The sequence below is a fragment of the Macadamia integrifolia genome, chromosome 9, assembly GCF_013358625.1.
Source record: "Macadamia integrifolia cultivar HAES 741 chromosome 9, SCU_Mint_v3, whole genome shotgun sequence".
Lineage (NCBI taxonomy): Eukaryota > Viridiplantae > Streptophyta > Magnoliopsida > Proteales > Proteaceae > Macadamia > Macadamia integrifolia.
Window position 1 is genome coordinate 2,727,215 of NC_056565.1, and position 22,456 is coordinate 2,749,670.

The following is a 22,456-nucleotide window of genomic DNA, read 5'->3' on the forward strand; positions in this document are numbered from 1 at the left end:
ACACATCAAAACACAATCATATGCACTACATGCCATGTAATACCTTTTAAATCACATCCACCTAAGCAACATTACTAAGTCTTTGGTTTAGTGCTACTACAACCACAGTGCGTGTATACTCTGGGTACGAGCTGCGAACTCCATCTCGCGATACACCCATAGGGCTGTCAGAGAAGGCCCATCGTGAGTACTCGGAAAAGTAAAAACATGCTGACCACCGGCTCTCAACGAAAATCTAAATGACTCAAATTAAAGGTGCTGACTCCAGCAATTTAAAAGCAGTACGATTGGCCCTCTTGAATATACCACCAGGGTTGCCGACTATCCTAATGACCCACCGGGCGTTATGTCTAACCACCACAGTGACCCGACAACCGCGACCACTGCTTCCCCCCAAATGGTAACCCAACACCTTAACCCCTGTTGGGAAGGGTCGTAGCACGGGACGGTGAAAATCCTAAACCGCTTGCTCCTATATGACAATAATGCGATTACATAGTGCCACCGCGTCCCATACCACGGGCCACCAATGCACTCGTTTCCAAGCCGACTACGACATCTAGTCTATCAATGCATCATGCACAATGATGTCAACATTCATCACATAAGCATCTCATCACTTGGCATTTAGAAAGTAAACATATCACACATGCATAAAAATATGAGGATGACTAATCTACAGAGCATTTTCATGATGGCATGACTAGACTAGATACAATTAAATGAATGCCAAAAAATGGCTTGAAACAAGGCCAAACGTCCTCTCCCCACTTACCTATAGTGTACAAGGATTCCCGTTCGGTACGGGTGAGATCCGGTGCGAGAAGCGTAGGATTTGGTGAACCTAACATGATTGAGCGGGGTTAGTACTTCACCATTTTAGAATCAAAATTAACACGATCCAATGACGCGATCATGTTTAAAATCCTAAAAGAAGGTCACACGTCCGATTTGGGTCCAATCGGATGTAAAAATCACCTTTGGGGCCTCACAAGTGGGTCAGACAGCCCACCTGTCTGGCCCACCGGTTGGCCCGACGGTTAGCCCGTCGGTTGGGCCAGGGGGCCTGTTAAGATCGGCAGGCAGGGTGGCCTGTCGGTTAGTCAGCCGGTCTGGCCCACAGGTTGTGCCCGAAGGCCCTGCCCTCTCAGGCGGGTACCCACAGGCGGGCCAGATTGCCCACCGGTCTTGCCCACCGGTCTTGGTGGGAAAACTGCTGTTTCTTCTCAACTTCCTCTATTCTTTGGGGATTCAAATGGGGCTTTTCCCAACCCATTCTTCACACTTTCAATGTCTTATAGGATGGTTCTAACCTAGATCTAGATTAGATTTAAGTGATGGGAAGCCATCTTACCTTTTTTGCTCAAGAACACCTTCAAACCCTCAAAATCACTTCAAACCCACAATGCTTCTCCAACCTTGTCAATACCTCTTCAAATCCTTCAAGATCAACACATAAATCATCTATTACACTTTAGATTCATCATTTCAAAGGGGATTTACAAGGTCTCAAGAAACCCTACTCGAATCAAGGGTTTAAGCTTGGATATGGTGAATGTTTAAGGAATCCAACTTTGCTTACCTCCAAATGTAGATCTAGTGTTGAAGATCACTCTTCCGGCACCGGAATGGGAAGATCAAGCTTCGGCACCGCTGAAATCCTTCTCTTCTTCCTCTTCCTTTCTTCTTCCCTTTCTTTTCTCTCTCCTCTTTACTATCCTCACCAACGTACGAGTGTCATAAATGAAAAGAAAAGAAAATCATAAATGCTATATATATACTTCTTAAGTAACTAAATAGTTCACATGGATGGGTCGCTCAGGTGGGTGGGTGCGCCCACCTGTCCGCCCACTTGAGGACCAAAACTTGGGATTTTGACAGAGTTCGGGCCTCGGCGCGAACCCCACCCTTGGCATACAATGTAATATACGTATATACCTTAAAATACGGCTACATACCTACTTTATCCGTACATGGCCTTATGATAGGCACATGTACACGGCTTGGGTATTCTCGTCTCTTCTGGCACTGGCTCGGACTTTTCGGGCCAGCCGGTGCTTAAGGTCACCCTTGCCATCATAGTCCATAAGGAACCCGCTCTAACTCTCTCTGATTCGTGTCCCGCATAGTTAAACCGGGTCAACCGTGCAATCAGACCGGGTTTAAGAAGTAGGGAATTACATTTACCCCCCCTTCTGAAAAATTTCGTCCTCGAAATTACGTACCTAGTTGATCAAAAAGATGAGGGTACATGGCTTGCATTTCATCCTCTTTCTCCCAAGACGCTTCTTCAATTGAATGATTAGCCCATCTTATAGGAAATGGAGCGGTTGCGAAGGGTTTTCGCCTTTCGGTCCAAAATTTCAGCCGGCTGCTCTGTATAGGTCATGTCAGCTTCAAGGTATTCTGGCTCCACGGGTAATACATAAGAGGGATCATGAACGTATCACTTCAGCATGGATACATGGAATACATTATGAACATCCCCGAGTGAAGGTAGCAGAGCAAGCATGTAGGCTATTGAGCCAACCCGGGCTAAGATCTCAAATGGTCCAATGTATCTTGGGCTCAACTTCCCCTTTCTATGAAACCTTTGCAACCCTTTAGTAGGAGAGATCTTAAGAAATACCTTTTCTCCAGGCTGAAATTCAATGTCTTTTCTGTGGGTGTCCGCATAGCTCTTTTGATGGGACTGAGCTGCTTTAATCTGTTCTCGAATAACGTCGACTTTGTCACAAGTCATCTGTATCATCTCAGGCCCTAACATTCGACGTTCGCCTACCTCATCCCAATACAAAGGTGTTCTACACTTCCTGCCATATAATGCCTCATGCGGAGCCATCCCAATTGTAGCTTGGTAGCTGTTGTTATAGGCAAACTCCATAAGAGGTATATATTCTTCCCAACTGCCACTCATCTCCATTGTACATGCCATGAGCATGTCCTCTAATATCTGTATGGTTCGCTTCGACTGACCATCCGTCTGTGGGTGGAAGGCAGTACTCAAATTCAATTATGATCCCAAGGCACGCTGTAAGCTTTTCCAAAATCTGAAAGTGAACCTTGGGTCCCTATCTGAAACAATGCTCACTGGCACTCCATGTAAGCGCACTATATTGTCCTTGTAAAGCTGTGCTAGTTTGGCCATGGAGAACTTGGTCTTGATGGGAATGAAATGAGCAGTCTTGGTAAGCCGATCAACGATCTCCCATATCGCGTCCATTCCCTTAGGAGTACATGGTAGTCCGGTGACGAAGTCCATTGTAATCCTCTCCCACTTCCATTCTGGTACTGGGAGTGGCTGAAGAGTACCATAAGGTCGATGCCTCGCAGCTTTTACTTTCTGGCATGTGAGACAAGTCGCCATATACAGAGCTATTGTGACTTTCATGCTTGGCCACCAGTAATTTTGTTTGAGGTCTTTGTACATCTTGGTACTTCCTGGGTGAAGTGAGTACTCGGAGCTATGTGCTTCTCGCACTATCTTATCTTGTATATCCAAATCATCTGGTACACACAGTTTGCCTCGAAACATCAATGCCCCATCACTGACTATAACAAAATTTGGGTCGTTCATTGTTTGATCTTGAACCTTAACTCTGATCCGCTGCAATTCAGGATCCAAAGGTTGTTTCATTATTACCTCTTGCCTAATAGCCGGATGCACCTGTAGAGTCGTCAAGGATACAGTCAACCATTTAAGGTTTTCTAGTTGACGTTCCAATTCTAAGGTTGCTCCTTCATATAAGAGGGCTTCATCCATTAGCATCGCCTCTTGCACGAGTGGTGGGCTAACTGCTAAGCACGAGAGTGACACAGTTTGTGCCTTCTGACTCAACGCATCTGCCACTACATTTGCCTTGTCGGGATGGTACTGAATGTTGCAGTCATAATCCTTCATGAGCTCAAGCCATCTCCTCTGTCTCATGTTCAAATCCTTCTGGGTGAAGAAGTACTTCAGACTTTTGTGATCACTATATATCTCACACTTCTCCCCATACAAATAATGTCACCATATCTTAAGGGCAAAAATGATTGCGGCTAGTTCTAAGTCATGAGTGGGGTAGTTCTTCTCATACTCCTTTAGTTGTCGGGATGCATACGCTATTACTTTACCGCGTTGCATGAGAACGCAACCCAAACCAACTTTGGAGGCATCAGTGTAGACTGTCATTCCACCTGTGCCTTCAGGGATGGTCAACACAGGGGCCGACACCAACCTCTTCTTCAATTCTTGGAAACTCTTCTCACATTCCTCTGCCCAGTCAAATTTCACGCCCTTTTTGGTTAATTTAGTCATTGGTGCTGAGATTCGGGCGAAATTCTCGATGAAACGCCGGTAGTATCCAGCCAAACCCAAGAAACTTCTAATTTCAGTGACATTCTTGAGGCTTTCCCATTCTACTACTGCTTTCACCTTATCAGGATCTACTTCGATTCCGGCCTTAGACACTACGTGCCCCAGGAATCCAACTTGTTCAAGCTAGAATTCACACTTGCTGTACTTGGCAAACAACTATTGTTCTCTCAACCTCTGTAACACCATTCTCAAGTGTTGAGTGTGCTCCTCTTCTGTCTTGGAGTAGATCAAGATGTCGTCAATAAAAATAATTACCCATTTATCGAGCACATCCTGAAATACTCGATTCATTAGATCCATGAATGCTGTCGGTGCATTGGTTAACCCGAAAGATAACACTAGGAACTCATAGTGACCATACCCAGTCCTAAATGATGTCTTGGGTATGTCGCTGCTCTTTATCTTGAGCTGATAATAGCCTGACCGAAGGTCTATCTTTGAAAATACCCTGGATCCCTGCAACTGGTCAAATAAATCATCAATGCGTGGCAATGGATACCGGTTCTTAATGGTTAGCTTATTTAATTCCCGGTAATCGATGCACATACGCAAGCTGCCATCTTTCTTCTTGACAAACAACACTGGGGCACCCCAAGGTGAAACACTTGGGCGAATAAACCCCTTTTCCAAAAGTTCCTGCAACTCCTTCAATTCAGCTGGTGCCATCCTGTATGGAGCCTTAGATACTGGAGTTGCTCCAGGAGTCAAATCTATAGCAAACTCCAACTCTCTATCAGGTGGTAAATGCATCAGATCATCTGGGAAAACGTCGGGAAACTCTTTAACCACCTTTACCTCTTCTAGAGGTGCAATCCTTGCATCAACATCAAATACCGATGCTAAGTAACCCTGACATCCATTTTCTAGCAATTTTACCGTTTGAAGAGCAGAGACAAGGACCTTCCTCACCCGTTTCATTTTATCTGCTCAGTATACCAATTCTTTCCCTTCGTCATCTGTCACCCTAATCAGCTTTTCAGTACACATCACATTAGCTCGATGAGCCGACAATCAATCCATACCCAATATAACATCAAAATTCTGTATATTGAACTTAATGAGATGTGCATCAAAGTTCTTCCCACTAATTTCCACTGGGCATGGCCCATATACCTCCTTCAGCTGTGTAACTTTACCCGTAGGCATACTAACAACCATTCCGTGATCCAGGATCCTGGGTGACATCCCAAGTTTTTCGGTAAATCTCTTAGATGCGAATGAATGAGTAGCTCCTGAATCGAATAACACATAGGCTGATATGCCTGATATGGGTAGGATACCTAGTGTAACAATGCATATAATTTCAGCAGGTCATCAATATTTAACATTTAGAAATTCTTAATTTAAAATATACCTGCTACTACTTCTGTACTGGCCTCAGCTTCCTCAGCTGATAAAACATACATCCTTCCCTGCGGTTGATTCCCCCGAGTTAAGGGAGGTCGGTACGTAGAGGGCTGACTGGAGGGCAAGGCTGGTCTGACCCGATTGTCTTTTGCATAATGCCCATATGAATGGCAGTTGAAACAGTGAATCTGAGATGTCGGGACTGGGGCGGGGCCCCTTTGCACTTGACCCGTTGCAGATGGAGGTCGAGGTGGCCTTGGAGCTGTAGGTGGCGCACCAGTGTTCGGGCGAAAAGATGTGGAGCCCGAACCACCAGCTGGTCTAGGAGGGTAGCCAGATGGCCTATAGGGCTGCCTATACATAGGCCCAGAACTGTACGATCCGCGGTATACCTTGGAGGAGTTTCCCATATCCGGAAATGGGTTTGTTCTCTTCCACAGTCCAGGGGTGAGGGATTGTTCTCCCCTTTGCTTATCCTCCATGGTCTTGGCCTTCTGCACAATCTAGCCATAGTCAGTCAAATCCAAGACCTCAAGTACAGACCCAATGGATGCTTTTAGGCCTTTTAGGAATCTCGCGGCCTTCTCTTCAGCTGTCCTCATATGCCTTGGGGCAAAATGGAACAAGCTCTCAAATTGTTGTTGGTACTCAAGGACAGTCTTACCTCCTTGAGTTAAAGCCATAAACTCAGCCTTCTTGTGGTCTCTGAAGCTGTGCGGGTAATGGTTGTCCAAGAACAACTCCTTGAACTGTTCCCAGGTGGGTTCTGGATGGGCAGCCAGCAATATGGGCTTGGAGGCTTGCCACCAAGAATTTGCCTCCTTCTTGAGTTGCAACCCAGCACAAATGAGTTTCTGTGCGTCCGTGCGCTCAAGCACCTCAAATATTTTCTCTAGTTCTTGGATCCATTGGTCCGGTTCCAGAGGATCACTCCCCACCTTAGAGAATACCGATGGTAAGTTCCTCTTAAATGACTCCACTACCTTTGACGTATTATTCGTCGGTGGGAAGTTAGGAGCATAAGCCGGATAGTAAGAATATGGGGGAGGCATCCCATATTGAGGAACACTGAATGGTGGGATTGGAGGTGTACCTCCCACTTGTGGTCCCGTTCCCAACCATACAGGCGGGTCCTGTGGAGTGAGTACCCGGGGAGGTTGACCCGATTGAGAAAGGTCCAATTGTTGTTGAATAGTAGTCATAAATGCTTGCTGTTGTTGAAGCATTTGTTGCTGAAAAGCCTATTGTGACTACTGAATTATGGTAGCAATATCTCCTGGAGTAATAACCGGTGGAGGGTCCGGGAGTGTAGTCATAGGTGGGTCCCCATGTGCCCCACCCTGACCAAGGGTCTCTGAAGGTGGTGGAGGTGAGGATTGCCCCACAAAGCGGGACCCCCTGGGATTCAGTGGTCGACCGACCGGACGAGGACCACGTGAGGTACCTCGGGCATTACGATCGGATCTAGTACGTACCATCGTATCCCTGTACCTAGAACATATCACACACCATATTGGTTAAACACCGTAGAATTGATTTCGGCACACAATTATATGCCATCACATAGGGTATTGTAGTGTATGATAGTCTACAATTAACCGCAACTTAATTCCAAGGTATAGGGCCAATGCCCCAACAGGTATGTCAATGGTCCCACTTGACCATAACACATTTACATAGGAATAATAATAATAATAATAATCAATATAATCATATTAGTAATATAAATAATAAAAAAAAAATTTCAATTCTTCCCAAGTTTCTACAACCGGTGGGCTGCACCGGCGGGCAGGGGCCCACCGGTCGGCTCGCAGGTCCTAGAACCTCAAACCGGTGGGTGACACCGGTGGGCAGGGGGGCCTGCCGGTCCTGGTCGAGTAAAAACACGAACAGGGCCCATCAGGCTCTGTTCTATCTTATCTCCTTCCCATCCTCTTTCTCTCTCTCCCTATCTTCGTTGGGCGATCTTGGAGGTTTCCTCGGCGCTTCCACTTGCGGTTCCACTCATCAACTCGGCGCTTTTGAGAAGATTCAACTCTCCCCCTTTCAAGTAAGTTTCTTCTTCACCTTTCTTAGAATTTTCATTTGGGGGGTAGATTCATGTGTAGACTTTAATCTAGGCTTTCTTTCCATATTCCTTTCCACAGAATAGTGTTGCCATGTGATTGTGATGGTTCTCTTGTGGTCATTCCTAATTTATTAAGATTTATCTTCCCATTTTGAGAAAAACCCCAAATCGTGCCCTAGTTTTCTCAAATTTGGGGGTTTCTTCAATTCCTGCTCTTTTTCTCCAATTAATGATTCATTTGTGATGCATTACACTTAATTCGTGCTTAACATGCTATAGAAGTCATGAAATGTCTCTTATGCTTGGAATCCCCATGTCTTCCCATAAAAACCCCCCTTTTGTGTTGGGTTTCCTTAATTTTTTTCCTGTACACACTTGGTATTTGTGGACCTCCATAGTCTATTAGAGTATGTTTTTGTGTATTCATGATCCCGCTACCATGGCAATTCCGTCTTAGACCTATAGTTTCAAGTTTTACTCCGTTGTGAATGAATTTGTGCATTGAAATCGAATCCTCTCATATTACATATGCTTCTTGCTATCATGTTGCTGTTTTATCATGACTCCACTTTATCACTTACCGTGCATCTCGTTCATAGGCTCCCTATCATTCCTAGCTTGTCACTTTTTCTATTTTGTGAGAAATTTGGGTTTTGGGGCTCCCCTTTACTGCTGTCATTTTTCTTTCCTTACCTTGCTTTCTTTTCTTCTTGCCAGGATGTCATCTCGCACAGGCAAGGGACTCTCTTCTTCTGGCATTCGACGTAAGACCACCGCTTCTAAGCGGAAGAGTGCGGGAACCGGCTCTCCAGCCCCCCGCACAGGGAGACCCAGACCTGCCCGGTCTGACCCTTCAAACTATGATGAGGAGCTCTTCTATAGTGCAGAGGCAGTAGCCAACTGGCCGACTTTCCTGAAGAGGTTGGTGATGATGGAGAAGACCGTGGTAGTCGACGACTTCCACAAGGCTCAGCTTCAGGAGAGGTTCTCAGCACTGGGCTGGGAGTCTATCCTCCACGTAGACCGTCCATGCTACGAGCAGCTAGTCCGTCAGTTCTACTGCAACTTGGAGGTTTCTTATCCGTACGGGGAGTACACCATAGTCAGCTTGGTGAAGGGGGTAGACATCCAGCTTACCATGGATACCTTGGCCAGTATCTTGGGCATATTGACAGCTGGGCACCGGTACTACAGTCCTCCCAAGAGTAAGCCTCTGGGACCATTCATGAGCTTGGAGACGCCAGACTTCATCTACGAGACCATCTACGGCAGCAGTACCTGTCCGAAGTCCGAGACATCCTTCTACCCCAAGGTTCGCTTATTTGCCCGTTTGGTCCAGTTCAACCTGCTCCCCAGAGGAGGTTATCGAAACTAGGTGGGTTTCATGGCGGCCTTCATCGTTTTCTGCGTATACACGGCCATAGAGGGAGGTGTCAAGCACTTGTGCCTGCCGTACATCATTCTCAAGACGATGGAGCACCACACTTCCCACCCTGAGGATGGAGGATTCCCCTATGGAAGGATCCTCACTAGGATCTTCGAGTTCTTCGGGGTGGACCTGAGCGGCGAGGAGGGGAAGACTTCGGCGGATAGGTTCGACAGGGGTAACCTCATGAGGATGGGTCTCCATACCCTTATGGATACACCTCTGAGAGCAGGAGCTCAGAGAGGTAGGGGTAGGAGGGCTGCCCCTATGGAGGATGTCCACATGAAGGAGGAGTCCAGCGGGGAGGCTGAGGACTACATTCCTCAGGATGAGGAGGATGATCTGGTGGGTGGTGACATGCCTCAGGAGTCGAGAGGTCCCAATCCTAGTCTCTCCAGAGCTGCAACCGCACAGCATAGAGCCCCACCACCTAAGGGTGGTGCATACGATTTTGAGGGCATGATGTCCACCATGCGGGCCCTGCAGGATGGCCAAGTTCAGTTACTGAGAAGGCTAGATGAGAGTGCCTCCAGGGAGGAACGCATCCTGGAGAGGCAGACTACTTTGGAGAACTCCTTTCTCCAACTGGGCCAGGACTTGAGCACCACGGCCAATGCCATGTCAACAGATTTTGGCCGACTACGGAGCGCAGTACGGCTAGTGAACGCGAGGTTTGACTACTACAACCACCGCCTCGACGTCAACTCTAGGCCTCCGACGAACGTGGTGATCATAGATGACAACGACGATGATCAGTGAGGGCTTAGCTCACCCACACCAGCTTTTTATCTATTTTCCTTTTTGTGGACCTTGTTGTATATTTCATTTCTTCTCATTCCTTGTATTTGCACTATAACTGGAATCATTTATGGAATAATATATTTTGATAGCGATTTTTGTGGTGAATTCATATGTTGAAAACTTGTGTAGTTTAGTTGTGGTGTATTTTGCTGCTTTTGATCATTGTCATATATGAATATATTGTTTATCAGGTTTTTGTATGAAAAATTTTTAGAAATCCCATTTTACGCCTTTATGCTGTCGAAATTTCGTCAAACTAGTACTCGATAGGTTATAACATCAACTTAATCACCTTTTTATCTACACTCACGCACGCCATGAATGCAATACCTAAATACAATTTAAAAGCAGTACGATTGGCCCTCTTGAATATACCACCGGGGTTGCCGACTGTCCTAATGACCCACCGGGCGTTATGTCTAACCACCACAGTGACCTGACAACCGCGACCACTGCTTCCCACCAAATGGTAACCCAACACCTTAACCCCTGTTGGGAAGGGTCGTAGCACGGGACGGTGAAAATCCTAAACTGCATGCTCCTATATGATAATAGTACAATTGCATAGTGCCACCACGTCCCATACCACGGGCCACCAATGCACTCGTTTCCAAGCCGACTATGGCATCTAGTCTATCAATGCATCATGCACAATGATGCCAACATTCATCACATAAGCATCTCATCACTTGGCATTTAGAAAGTAAACATAACACACATGCATAACAATGTGAGGATGACTAATCTAAATAGCATTTTCATGATGGCATGACTAGACTAGATACAATTAAATGAATGCCAAACAATGCCTTGAAACAAGGCCAAACGTCCTCTCCCCACTTACCTGTAGCGTACAAGGATTCCCGTTCGGTATAGGTGAGATTCGGTGCGAGAAGCGTAGGATTTGGTGAACCTAACATGATTGAGCGGGGTTAGTACTTCACCATTTTAGAATCAAAATTAACACGATCCAATGATGCGATCATGTTTAAAATCCTAAAAGAAGGTCACACGTCCGATTTGGGTCCAATCGGACGTAAAAATCACCTTTGGGGCCTCACAAGTGGGTCAGACAGCCCACCTGTCTGGCCCATCGGTTGGCCCGTCGGTTAGCCCGCCGATTGGGCCAGGGGGCCTGTTAAGACCGGTGGGCAGGGGTGGCCTGTCGGTTAGCCCACCAATCTGGCCCGTCGTTGTTCCCGAAGGCCCTGTCCTCTCAGGCGGGTGCCCACAGGCGGGCCAGATGGCCCACCGGTCTTGCCCACCGGTCTTGGCGGGAAAACTGCTGTTTCTTCCCAACTTCCTCCATTCTTTGGGGATTCAAATGGAACTTTTTTCAACCCATTCTTTACACTTTCAATGTCTTATAGGATAATTATAATCTAGATCTAGGTTAGATTTAAGTGATGGGAAGCCATCTTACCTTCTTTGCTCAAGAACACCTTAAAACCCTCAAAATCACTTCAAACCCACAATGCTTCTCCAACTTTGTCAATACCTCTTCAAATCCTTCAAGATCAACACATAAATCATCTATTACACCTTAGATTCATCATTTCAAAGGGGATTTACAAGGTCTCAAGAAACCCTACTCGAATCAAGGGTTTAAGCTTGGATATGGTGAATGTTTAAGGAACCCAACTTTGCTTACCTCTAAATGTAGATCTAGTGTTGAAGATCACTCTTCCGGCACCGGAATGGGAAGATCAAGCTTCGGCGCTGCTGAAATCCTTCTCTTCTTCCTCTTCATTTCTTCTTCCCTTTCTTTTCTCTCTCCTCTTTACTATCCTCACCAACGTACGAGTGTCATTAATGAAAAGAAAAGAAAATCATAAATGCTATATATATACTTCTTAAGTAACTAAATAGTTCACATGGATGGGTCACTCAGGTGGGTGGGTGCGCCCACCTGTCCGCCCACCTGAGGGTCAAAACTTGGGATTTTGACAGAGTTCGGGCCTCGGCGCGAACCCCACCCTTGGCATACGATGTAATATACGTATATACCTTAAAATACGGCTACATACCTATTTTATCCGTACATGGCCTTATGATAGGCACATGTACACGGCTTGGGTATTCCTGTCTCTTCTGGCACTGGCTCGGACTTGTCGGGCCAACCGATGCTTAGGGTCACCCTTGCCATCATAGTCCATAAAGAACTCGCTCTAACTCTCTTCGGTTTGGGTCCTGCATAGTTAAACCGAGTCAACCGTGTAATCAGACCGGGTTTAAGAAGTAAGGTATTACAGCCGAGGTGGTAGGACGACTTGATGGAGGGCCGAGTTACAGCATTGGTCAGGACGATCCCTGCCCGTGCCGTGATTGGGAAGAAATACACTCATCAGGTCCTACTGAGATCTTCTGTAGCCTCTTACTCTGGGATCTTCTCTCTGTCTCTACACTAGCTCTTGTGAGAAAGTAGTACTCCCAAAATATTATTATAAGAGTAACGGCTGCAGGGACCGTCAATACTCTATATATAATAGAATCCCTAAACTCTATTCCATTCCTACAGTAGAATATGGCTAGAAGTTTCGTAATTAGAGTGGTTCTTATTCTCTTAGACCCAATAGATCAATCAGTATCAGTTAAACCCACATAAGAGTCTTAACAAACATAGCCATAGTGACCGAAGTTTTATGTTCAAATGCTTCATTAATTTATGGAATTTTCCATCTCTTACACTAATTCCTCTTAGGGTGGGTTGTTACCTATCACTAAAATTTGACCCCATTATTCATCCAAAAAAATTATAATTCATTAAAAAAAAAATTTTGACCCACATAATTTGCCATATGATAATTGTGAAGACATAATGATGGACTTGTTGTTGGTCGCTCGTCTTCCAAAATGAAGAGCTTATTGAAAGTCAGACACCCTACTATTAAGATATTAATAAGCATTTGCTAATATATATAAATTGTTATTTGGAATACAAAAAGCCCATTAATAGCATATATTCCTCGTTTGATAAGATTTCAAAATTAAAAAATATCTTTCCTTGGAACCAACTTAGTTTAATAATTAAATGACACTATTATTTCATTAGTTATTTGATAATTATCTATTTAGTGACACTCCATTCCCATTCTCCTTCTACTTATTCTTGTTTTTTGGTGAAGGCTTTTCTTCCTCAACATTTCACACCACTTCCTTTTTTCTTTCTTTTTTTACTCCATTGTTTCTTTTCAATGCTCCAATCAACTAATTAATCTCAAGTTGAGAAAATGGCATGATATTTCCTATTAAGGAAACCTCAAATTAAGTCGTCATACATATAGTTGGTATAATTGTGGGGTTAGTATAGACCCACAGAATTAGACAAGTCGGAGGATTGGATACCTATCGTTAAAAAAAAAAGAAATTATGTTTTTATAAATAATTATGTGGAATCATTTGAACTAAAATTGACTTGTTGAATAACAACTGAGTTGCCCAGTTGGTTTATGCATGTCTTGTCAAAGCATGCCTTGGACTCTAATGACCACTTGGCCTAGTCCTTTGGACCACATTTTGGTATTGGTCGACGCTACGCCTACCCCTACATGCCCCTCCACTCCAGGCTGCCCCCATAGCCGAATTTTATACCATCACTTTATATAAATAGATTCAAGGACAAGGGAATGCTACATGTACACTAGCATGGCCACTACTCCTACATGTAGACCAATGGGAGGTTGTGTGGAGGATCTTCAGTACATGGGGATAGGAGAAGTGTAGTCTTTTCATTTCCGCTTGTGTTTAGGCATAGCACACGATTAGCTTTTATTTTTTTTTTTAATCCTAAATTTAAATAAATAGTTAACATCAATGTTCAGTAATAACTATTTAAACTATGGATGGGGAGTTTTCACATTTAGTTGTTAGATGAGAACCTTTTCCATGGCAAAGCATTGGATCCAAGGATTCGGTCTTGGAGGAAGTGAATTAAGGGTATAGACACTTTTAATTTGAACTAATATACTAATATTTAGTTACGGAAAAAAGAAGAAGAAGGTTAGTATTTGAGTTTTCTGTTTAGTGTAGCAATACCTATAATTGCTCTGGTTCTTACTAAATCAAGGTTTAGAAGGCGGAATCTGAGATCGAATCAGCCTCCATCAATTTTGATTCAAATCAAATAAGAATTGCCTGAAATAATAGAATTGGGAAGAAGAAACAAATATTTTCGTAGATTTATGATTTTTGTTTTGCAGTTTTGATTTAAAAGTTGTAGATCATGCAACAAGATGTAACTTTCATTGGTTTTCTATTATTTTACTAACTAAAAAAAACGAAAATGATTATAAAAATAAATAAAGATCTTTATATTCATAGTTGGAGTCATTTTAGTCATACTATGGAGGATAGTGACATGATGAAAATTGAGAGAAATATACCGTAAAGTATTTATTTTAGATACCTAGGGTCAACCATAAATAAATAAGAAAAGTTTTATATGATTGTTGTATGATCGACTATGAAATATGGAGCAAAATTTTAGATCGTCAAGAAGTGTAATATTGAGAAGTTATGTGTAGCAGAGATGAGAATGTTGAGATGAATATGCAACAAAACTAGGAAGGATAAAAATAAGGAATGAACATATTAGATCTGATTTGTGACTTTCCCCAATTAATGAAAAGATCCAAGAAATTTGTCTGAGGTGATATGGTCATGTTCAACGGAAGCTTGTGGATGCCTCAGTAAGAATGAATGATCTGATTCTAATTGAAAGAGCTAAAAGAACTAGTGGTTGGCCAAAATGACTATAGGAGAAACTATGAGGAATGACATGCATAATTTAGGTATTGCCCCAAGTATGACCTCAAATAGAGCCTATTGGAGGGCAATGAATCATGTAGCCACTTCATTTAGGTGAGATTCTCTTGACTGCTGGCCTATGCCCCTTTTCTCTTACTTTCATCTTTCATTTTTCATCTTCTTTTTTCCCATTTCTGCATCTCTTCATTCCCATTGAGTTGGGATAAGATTGATATATATATATATATATATATATATATATATATTTTGGTGCATTCATGGGTGATTCAAGAGAGAGGATTTGAAAATCGGACATAATTGGCAAAAAACTCTTATTACAAATTCTGTTTGTAACCTTCAGACAAATGCACCCAAATTTATGTGTAAATTGTGGTTTTTTTTTTTTTTTTTTTTTTTTAAATCTAAATGTTTATTTTACTAGCTATATTTTTTTTTATCGGTCTCAAAATGTTTGACCGCATTTTTGATATTCCATAATCAATTTTAAACAATGTGTACAAAACAAAATTTTTTTCCATTTCCATTTTGCTGACTATGGTCTAGTCTCTAGGAACAGACTGCTAGTTGCCAGATCCATCATCCATGCTTATCATCCCTCCATTATCACCTGTGAACAACGTAATCACATGCCAAACATCATTCCTCCATATCATCTTTGTCTAGAAAAGCTTTGTTTTTTATTATTTTTTTTATTTTATTTTACATGATTTCTATCAAAAATCTCTCAAGTATGCACTCTAAATAACCAAGTAATGAGATTCTGATCATATGGTGAAATTTATGAGAGTGAATAAGAGTTTATTGAATTTAAATTACAACAGAAATAACTTTCGTCCGGAGAATTGTCAATCGATCTCTTGTGTCTATCTCTTTCTTCTCGTTATGTAAAGACATCTTCACTATTTATTTTTGAATAGAAGAAAGATAAATATAGGAAATACTGACGTAAATTACGCTTTAGAATAATAGCTAAATTTTGACCATTTTAAAAGAAGACACAATGCCAATTTGTTTTGAGATGAAACTAAGGAAATATGAAATTTGGTCAATAAGGTACAAATTAAGTTAACAACTAGAGTTGACATGTTCTTAAGAAGGGTTTAATTTAATCTAATCCAAACAAACCCAAGTCACCATCATTTTCTTTATTGAATAATCATTGGAGGTTGCGTCACCTCCAGCTGACGGCGGATTCCCCCATCCGACCCATTCAATTAACAGAATAAAAGCATCAAATATTTATATTGTTTATTTACATAAATACCATGAGATACATTTTCCCATCATTTCATTTGTTCCGACAAGTCAGCTAATCTCACATGCGCGTCATCACCGTCCTCTTTTATTGGATAAATCCAATTTTGATTTCTGGTGGGCAGACTGGTAGAGATGGTTTTGGCTTAGTCATCCCTTTGAGTCTTTGACCCAAATACCCCCCTCTCTCTCTCTCTCCATCTAAGGATAACCTAGCTGGAACCGAAGGAACTGAGTCAAATCGATCGAAACTGCACTTGATATCATGTCTCGAGTCGGGGTTTTGTAAAAATTGAAACAAAATCGAGTCACATCAAAACCGATAAGACATTGAATTGAAATTAGAAAAACAGATCGAAACTGATATAACCCGATAAGAAACCAATAAAAATAAAAAACATTTTTTTCATACTCTTATAATAAATTTACATGATATACCAAGATCAACCCATAAGAGAAACCAATAAAAAATCAAAATCAAAATCAAATTGAGATCAATTCAAAATCAATTCATCCTTATTGGTTCATGTTTGATTTTACCATTCTTACATTATAGTGAAATTTACGAAACCAAATCAAAACCGGTCCAAACAGATGGATTGACACCGCTATTTGAGTAGATTGGTTAATAGATATTATTTAATTAGATTGTAACAAAATCTGTTGAAAAAGTCTACAAAACAACGTTGAGAGTTTCGTGTTCTTTTAATTAATTTTTTTTAATTAATCCTTGTAAGATCCGTTCTTTTACTTCCTTGAATCCTGATGTTATATATATTTATAGCTCTGTGATTTTAGAGAGAGAAAAAGAAAATCTGATCTTATCTGATCGATACATTCCATGGAGAAACAGGGAAGATCAAAAGGAAATGTGTTTCAATTCATACCAGGAGCCAACTCCGTCACATTCCATAAACCACCCATCAGTCCTGCACGTGACAAGGGTAGCAGGCCAGAGAATTGGAGCAAGTTCAAGGCCAATAACTGCCGCAGAGGCTTCTCTGGTCCTATCACATCCATGATTCCAGCCGAGGCCAGAAGGAAATCCAGGTCTGGTAGCTTCGATGCAGCAGAACCCACATCCCCTAAAGTCTCTTGCATGGGCCAAATCATACACAAGCACAAGAAGCTCAAGAACAAGAACAAGAACAAGGGCAAGGACAAGGACAAGAACCAGAACCAGAACCAGAACCAGAACCAGAACCAGAAGAAGAAGTTGATGATATCCAAATCTATGCCTCTGTCCTCTCATCGGGATTCTTATAAGGTTGAATCGTCTCCCAAGGAAGCAAAGAAGAAGCCCTTTTCAGGGATCCTTAGAATTTTCCAAAGTAAGAGATCTGATTCTAATGTTTTGTTTGATGATCATGATAAGGACAGAGCAGTTCAAGCTCAAGGTATGGTGGCGCCTTCACTGGGTAAGATGAAGAGGTTCGCAAGTCGTCGTGAATCTCTGGGCAATTTCGATTGGACCGCTCATGTGCCGGCGGCAGCGGTGTCGGATGACCGGAATTATCATTCCGACGAGGAAGGAGGTGGAGGAGGAGGAGGAAGAAAGAGTGATGGGGAAGGAGATGAGGATAGCATAATCATTCCTCATTCTGCACCCATAATTGTGCTTGGTGGAAGGGTGGCTTTGGAGCCAAGGAAAGAAGTTAATCTGTGGAAGAGAAGAACGATGGGTCCACCTCGTCCTCTCCAATTGATTCCATCTAAGTGATATGAGCAATGGAGATCAGAGAGGATCTTTGGATTCCTCTCTTTTTTTTTTTTTTTTTTTTTTTTTTTTGCCCTTTTAAATTATTAGTGGAGAACAAAATAGAAAGAGTTCTCTCCATGGATACATGTTCATATTAATCACCACAGTTTTCCTCTTCATTTCATTTGTCTTCTTCCAGAAACCCTTGTCCCTAAATTTCTCTGCCAAAATTAATGATTTATTATTTGGATAATGATGATGATGATGTCTAGTGACCTGGATTTCATGAAGACGAGTCCTTAATTGTTTAGCAACCAGCTAAGAGTGGATTAAACCCAAAGCTTGATCAATTATGGTGCTATCTATTTCCTTGTCTTCCTGGAAAAAAAAAAAAAAAAAAATCTACTGCCCTTTTTGTTTTGGTTTTTTTCTTCTTTTCTTGGGTGTTAGTTCGGGGGTCATTAGGCCAGGTTAAACTCACTTAGGGGCAACATAGAGACCCGCAAGGGTTAGACAAGGGGATCTACCGTGACGTACTTATTGCAATACTACAACTACTAGTACTAATATTTTAGGAGGATCGAAGTCGAACCAACAACTTTTCTTGAACTAACGTTACAATCCAACTGATTAGTTGCTTGCCACACACTTGGTAAGGAAGTTCATCCTTCCCTATTTGAGCTTTAGACTTCAAAAATTTTCAATTCTAATGAGTAATATGAGGTTCAAAATTCTAATTAACTAAATGAGATCCGATAATCAAATTCTTTAGAGATGATATATAGTCTTTGATATATGCTATATTCTTTTTTTTTTTTATTATTATTATTATATATGCAGTGAGGTTAGTTACTCCAATGGGTAAATCAGAACTAAATAATCCACCATGACTCAATACGTCAAACGAATATATATGAGGAAAATCCTATATATGTCATATATGTGGCTTGTGACAAGAAATCAGTAGAGGACCGTTCCTCTAAGGCAATTCTAGAACTTGACTCATCACATGAGAACAGTGCTCGGCCTCAGCTTAAATTTAAAGTACTCCCACTTTTTTGTTGGTAAATATGGAAGGCCAACTCATCCTAAAACTTGAGAATTGAAACAATGCTCCACTAAAGTGTTATTTACGTAAGTCGAGTATCACACATTAAGATATTGTCTACTTTGACAGACAAATTAGATGTCACTACACGACTCTAAAATAATTCTTTCAAAGTGTTAAAAGAAGACCAACACTTATAAGTGTATATTTCATGACTCATGTACAAATAATGTGAAACCAATCCATGATTCCGTGATTCTACATCCACGACCCTCCAATGAGATCATTAAAGGGTTAAATAATTAGTGGGACAATGCATGTGGCTGTTTTAGTATGTCTTTGATTTCATGAAACCAATAAGGAAACATTCACTGACCTTGCATTGTGAGGCCGGTAGGTGATAATAGTTAATGAGTATCATATCCATAGAAATCTTATTATATCCTTTGACCAATATTACATGGTCTACAATTTAGTGTGGCACTTACTAATGTGGGCCTGAGGTTAACTGCACCTGCAAAGTGGGTAATTATTATCCATCGATCTGTGGTAGAAAAAGAAGTCAACCATATTAACTAGAGCTCCCTATGTGATAAGATGGAGGTTTGGATTAAAGGGATAGAACTAAGGGAAAATTACATGATTACCCATTTTTGGGTTTTCCTTTACAAAATTACCCACAAAAAGTTTTGGTCAACAAAAATACCTAAAATTAGGTTTGGGTTTACAAAACTACTCAAAACAGTGATTCTCCTTCTTCTGCCTATTTGTTTTGTCATTTTTACCCCTGGCCAAGGTTGTAGCACGGCCTGATGGAGGCCGAGGTGGCAACTCAGCCTAATGGAAACCGAGGTGATAGCGCGGCCTGACAAACCTGAACAGGATTGAGCTGCAACTTCGGCCCTCTTCAGCCGTGTCCACCTCGGCTTGCATCAGGCCGTGCTGCCACCTTGGCCTCCATCAGGCCGTGCTCCACCTCTGCCTCCATCAGGCGGCGCTCCACCTCTGCCTCCATCAGGCCGCGCTATCACCTCGGCTTCCATCAGGCCGGGCTGCCACCTCGGCCTCCATCAGGCCGTGCTACAACCTTGGCCAGGGGTAAAAATGACAAAACAAATACGCAGATGAAGGAGAATCACTGTTTTGGGTAGTTTTGTAAACCCAAACCTAATTTTGGGTATTTTTGTTGACCAAAACTTTTTGTGGGTAATTTTGTAAATGAAAACCCAAAAGTGGGTAATCATGTAGTTTTCCCTAGAACTAATGAGTTGAGATGGATAAAATCAATTCCAAGCTGGTGTGACTTCTTTAGAAAGGGGTGAGAAGTTTGAAGAACAAGAAAAAACAGAGCTAATGATATTTTTGTTACCTTCCTTTGTTCAGGACTTGTATATTTGTCCTTAAACCTGATTACAGTGGAGTTGAATGACATAAAGAAACTAATTCTCAAGTAATTGCTATAATCTCTCCTCTTGTCTTCTTCTTAAAGATACTCCACGGTCATGCAACAAACATGCCTTGCATATTATGCCAAGGAGTCACAGCTGTCCTTTGATTTCATAACCCATCATTCCTTTAGAAATTCTAGAGTGTTGTTGACATAATCAGCAGCCCATACAGGCATTTTCCTAGTCCTCTTGGGCCTGGCACTGGTACTTGGTTGGGTTGTATCAATTCTTGTTGTTACCTCTTCTCCCAATTCATCATCCTGTACATATTTCTACATCTGTTGTTGCACTAAGTCAGACTGAAATTGCACAGGTGTATCACTATGCTGATCACGGGTTTAGAAGTTGGAACTGGGATTGAGATTGGTCTCGGCCGATACGGATCATCCCATAGAAGCAGCCGACAGGCTTGATTGATTAGTTGAGGACTAATCTAGTTCTCGAATGCAATTTTTTGGACAGACATCTATATATTTTCAAGAAAACAAACAAAATTACATAACTGAAAATCTTTATATACTTCGTTGATGTCTTGGATAATATATTTCCTAGATAAAGCCTTATGAGCAATATTCCTAATGTAATGGGGTAGTCTTTAACAGGTTTTACAACAAAAAGAGGTTGAAATAGAAGATTATCTAATTCTAGTCGTCTTTGGTGGACCAAGGAACATCTATTGCCTATTCGCCTCTTTGTACATGTGTGTTTAAGAGGCATCTCTCCTCTATGAAAGGGTGACATATTGACCACTTGAAATTATATACTCTCTCTGTTGTGTGTGTCCAAGAAGCATCTCTCCTCTAATCGTATACATATTGACCGCTTGAAATACATTGTCTCTTTCTCATTTGCTACTTTTTATGTACTGTTTTAACAGGTCTTCAAAGTCTAGTTTTACTGTTGATGAAACACAACTCTATAGATCTTGAAATGTCTCGCAATCGACTGTAACTACTATTGGAAAGACATGTTGCAGGCCTATTTTCGTAACACCTGGTTTGTTCCATAGGCGTTTATAGTCTCAGGAGATGTAAGTAATAGAGTCCAGGCAATAGGTATAAGCTTTTGACGAAACAATTATATAGTTCAATGTATAACCCTAAATATAAGAATAACTTACTTGTTCAAATCGTTCCTATAAAAAATAGTAGCAGAAATCCTCCAACTTATATGGAGTCAAGTAGTTTACATGTATACTCTCCTTAAGGTATTTGAATGTCTCCGTATATGTAACTAGGTTGATCATACATCCTCACTCCAAAATAAAACAACTCTCAAATTACTTTAGGTGTACTCCAATAAGCAATTTCCACATGTATGTCTGAAGGTAATACTCAAAAATTTAAAGAGAATACTGGACAGAAGTAGAAGGCAGAGAACAAAATACTTGCAGAAAAACACTGAACTTAAGACACCACAATATGTACGTATTTCGCATAGGACCCATATACAGTAGGATTTTTCTAACCTATAAATAGAATAAGAGTTCTATATTTATAGAATGTAGGCATCTGTATACATACGAATGTATATACCTAGGTCCTTCAACCGTCGAATGTGCGTTAGACCTCCAATGACACTGGAGAGGTCTATATTTATAGAATCAACACGTATACGGTGATTGGGAGGATTCAAGCACGAACCTTAACAGACAAATGTACACCCCTAGGTCCTTCAACCGTCGAATGTGCGTTAGACCTCCAATGACATTGGAGAGGATCAGAAGTCAACTTCAATCCAACGGCTGTGAGTTTATAGAGATATGAGTCTAATCAAGGTAACCCTAATGGGATCCATTTCACAATATTTCTATTAAACTAGAAGGAAACTATCCTTTGCTTACTTTGCTAATAAAGTGCCTCCTCAGGGATACACTGCAGGGCAGGCCTCCAAGGAATACGATTCCCCCTCTCATGATCCACCCTCCAAAAGTGCCTCTTACGCATGGTAAGTAAACGCTGTTCTGATGATGATGATGATGATTCTTGGTTGGCGTTGTTCCTTCCTCTCCCCATCGTTTCCAGCATTTGCTTGAGTTCTTGCTTCTTCACCATGATCTTCATCCGCACAACTCCACCTTCATCGCATCTTGAAACATAAGCAATCGACTCCATTAATTGATTGCACTTCATTGTCTTTGGATTACACTCTCTCAAAACACGGCAATCCCTCTTCAGGGAAGCCTTATCTGATCTAGGTAACTTCAACTTCATCGTTGCTGCTTGCTTGCCTATAGGT

The 22,456-nt window shown here is 41.8% G+C and overlaps 1 protein-coding gene across 1 annotated transcript; it reads left to right on the forward strand.

The window, feature by feature from the left end:
* Nucleotides 1-16,770: 16,770 nt before the first annotated feature.
* Nucleotides 16,771-17,794, forward strand: LOC122088687 (uncharacterized protein At1g76070-like). Its single transcript, XM_042658004.1, has one exon. The coding sequence runs from the start codon at nt 16,865-16,867 to the stop codon at nt 17,741-17,743; it is 879 nt and encodes a 292-aa protein (XP_042513938.1). The 5' UTR covers nt 16,771-16,864; the 3' UTR covers nt 17,744-17,794.
* Nucleotides 17,795-22,456: the final 4,662 nt, after the last annotated feature.

Bases quoted from the DNA above. Each gene is read 5' to 3' on its own strand.
- LOC122088687 (XM_042658004.1), top strand. From the start codon at position 16,865: ATGGAGAAACAGGGAAGATCAAAAGGAAATGTGTTTCAATTCATACCA.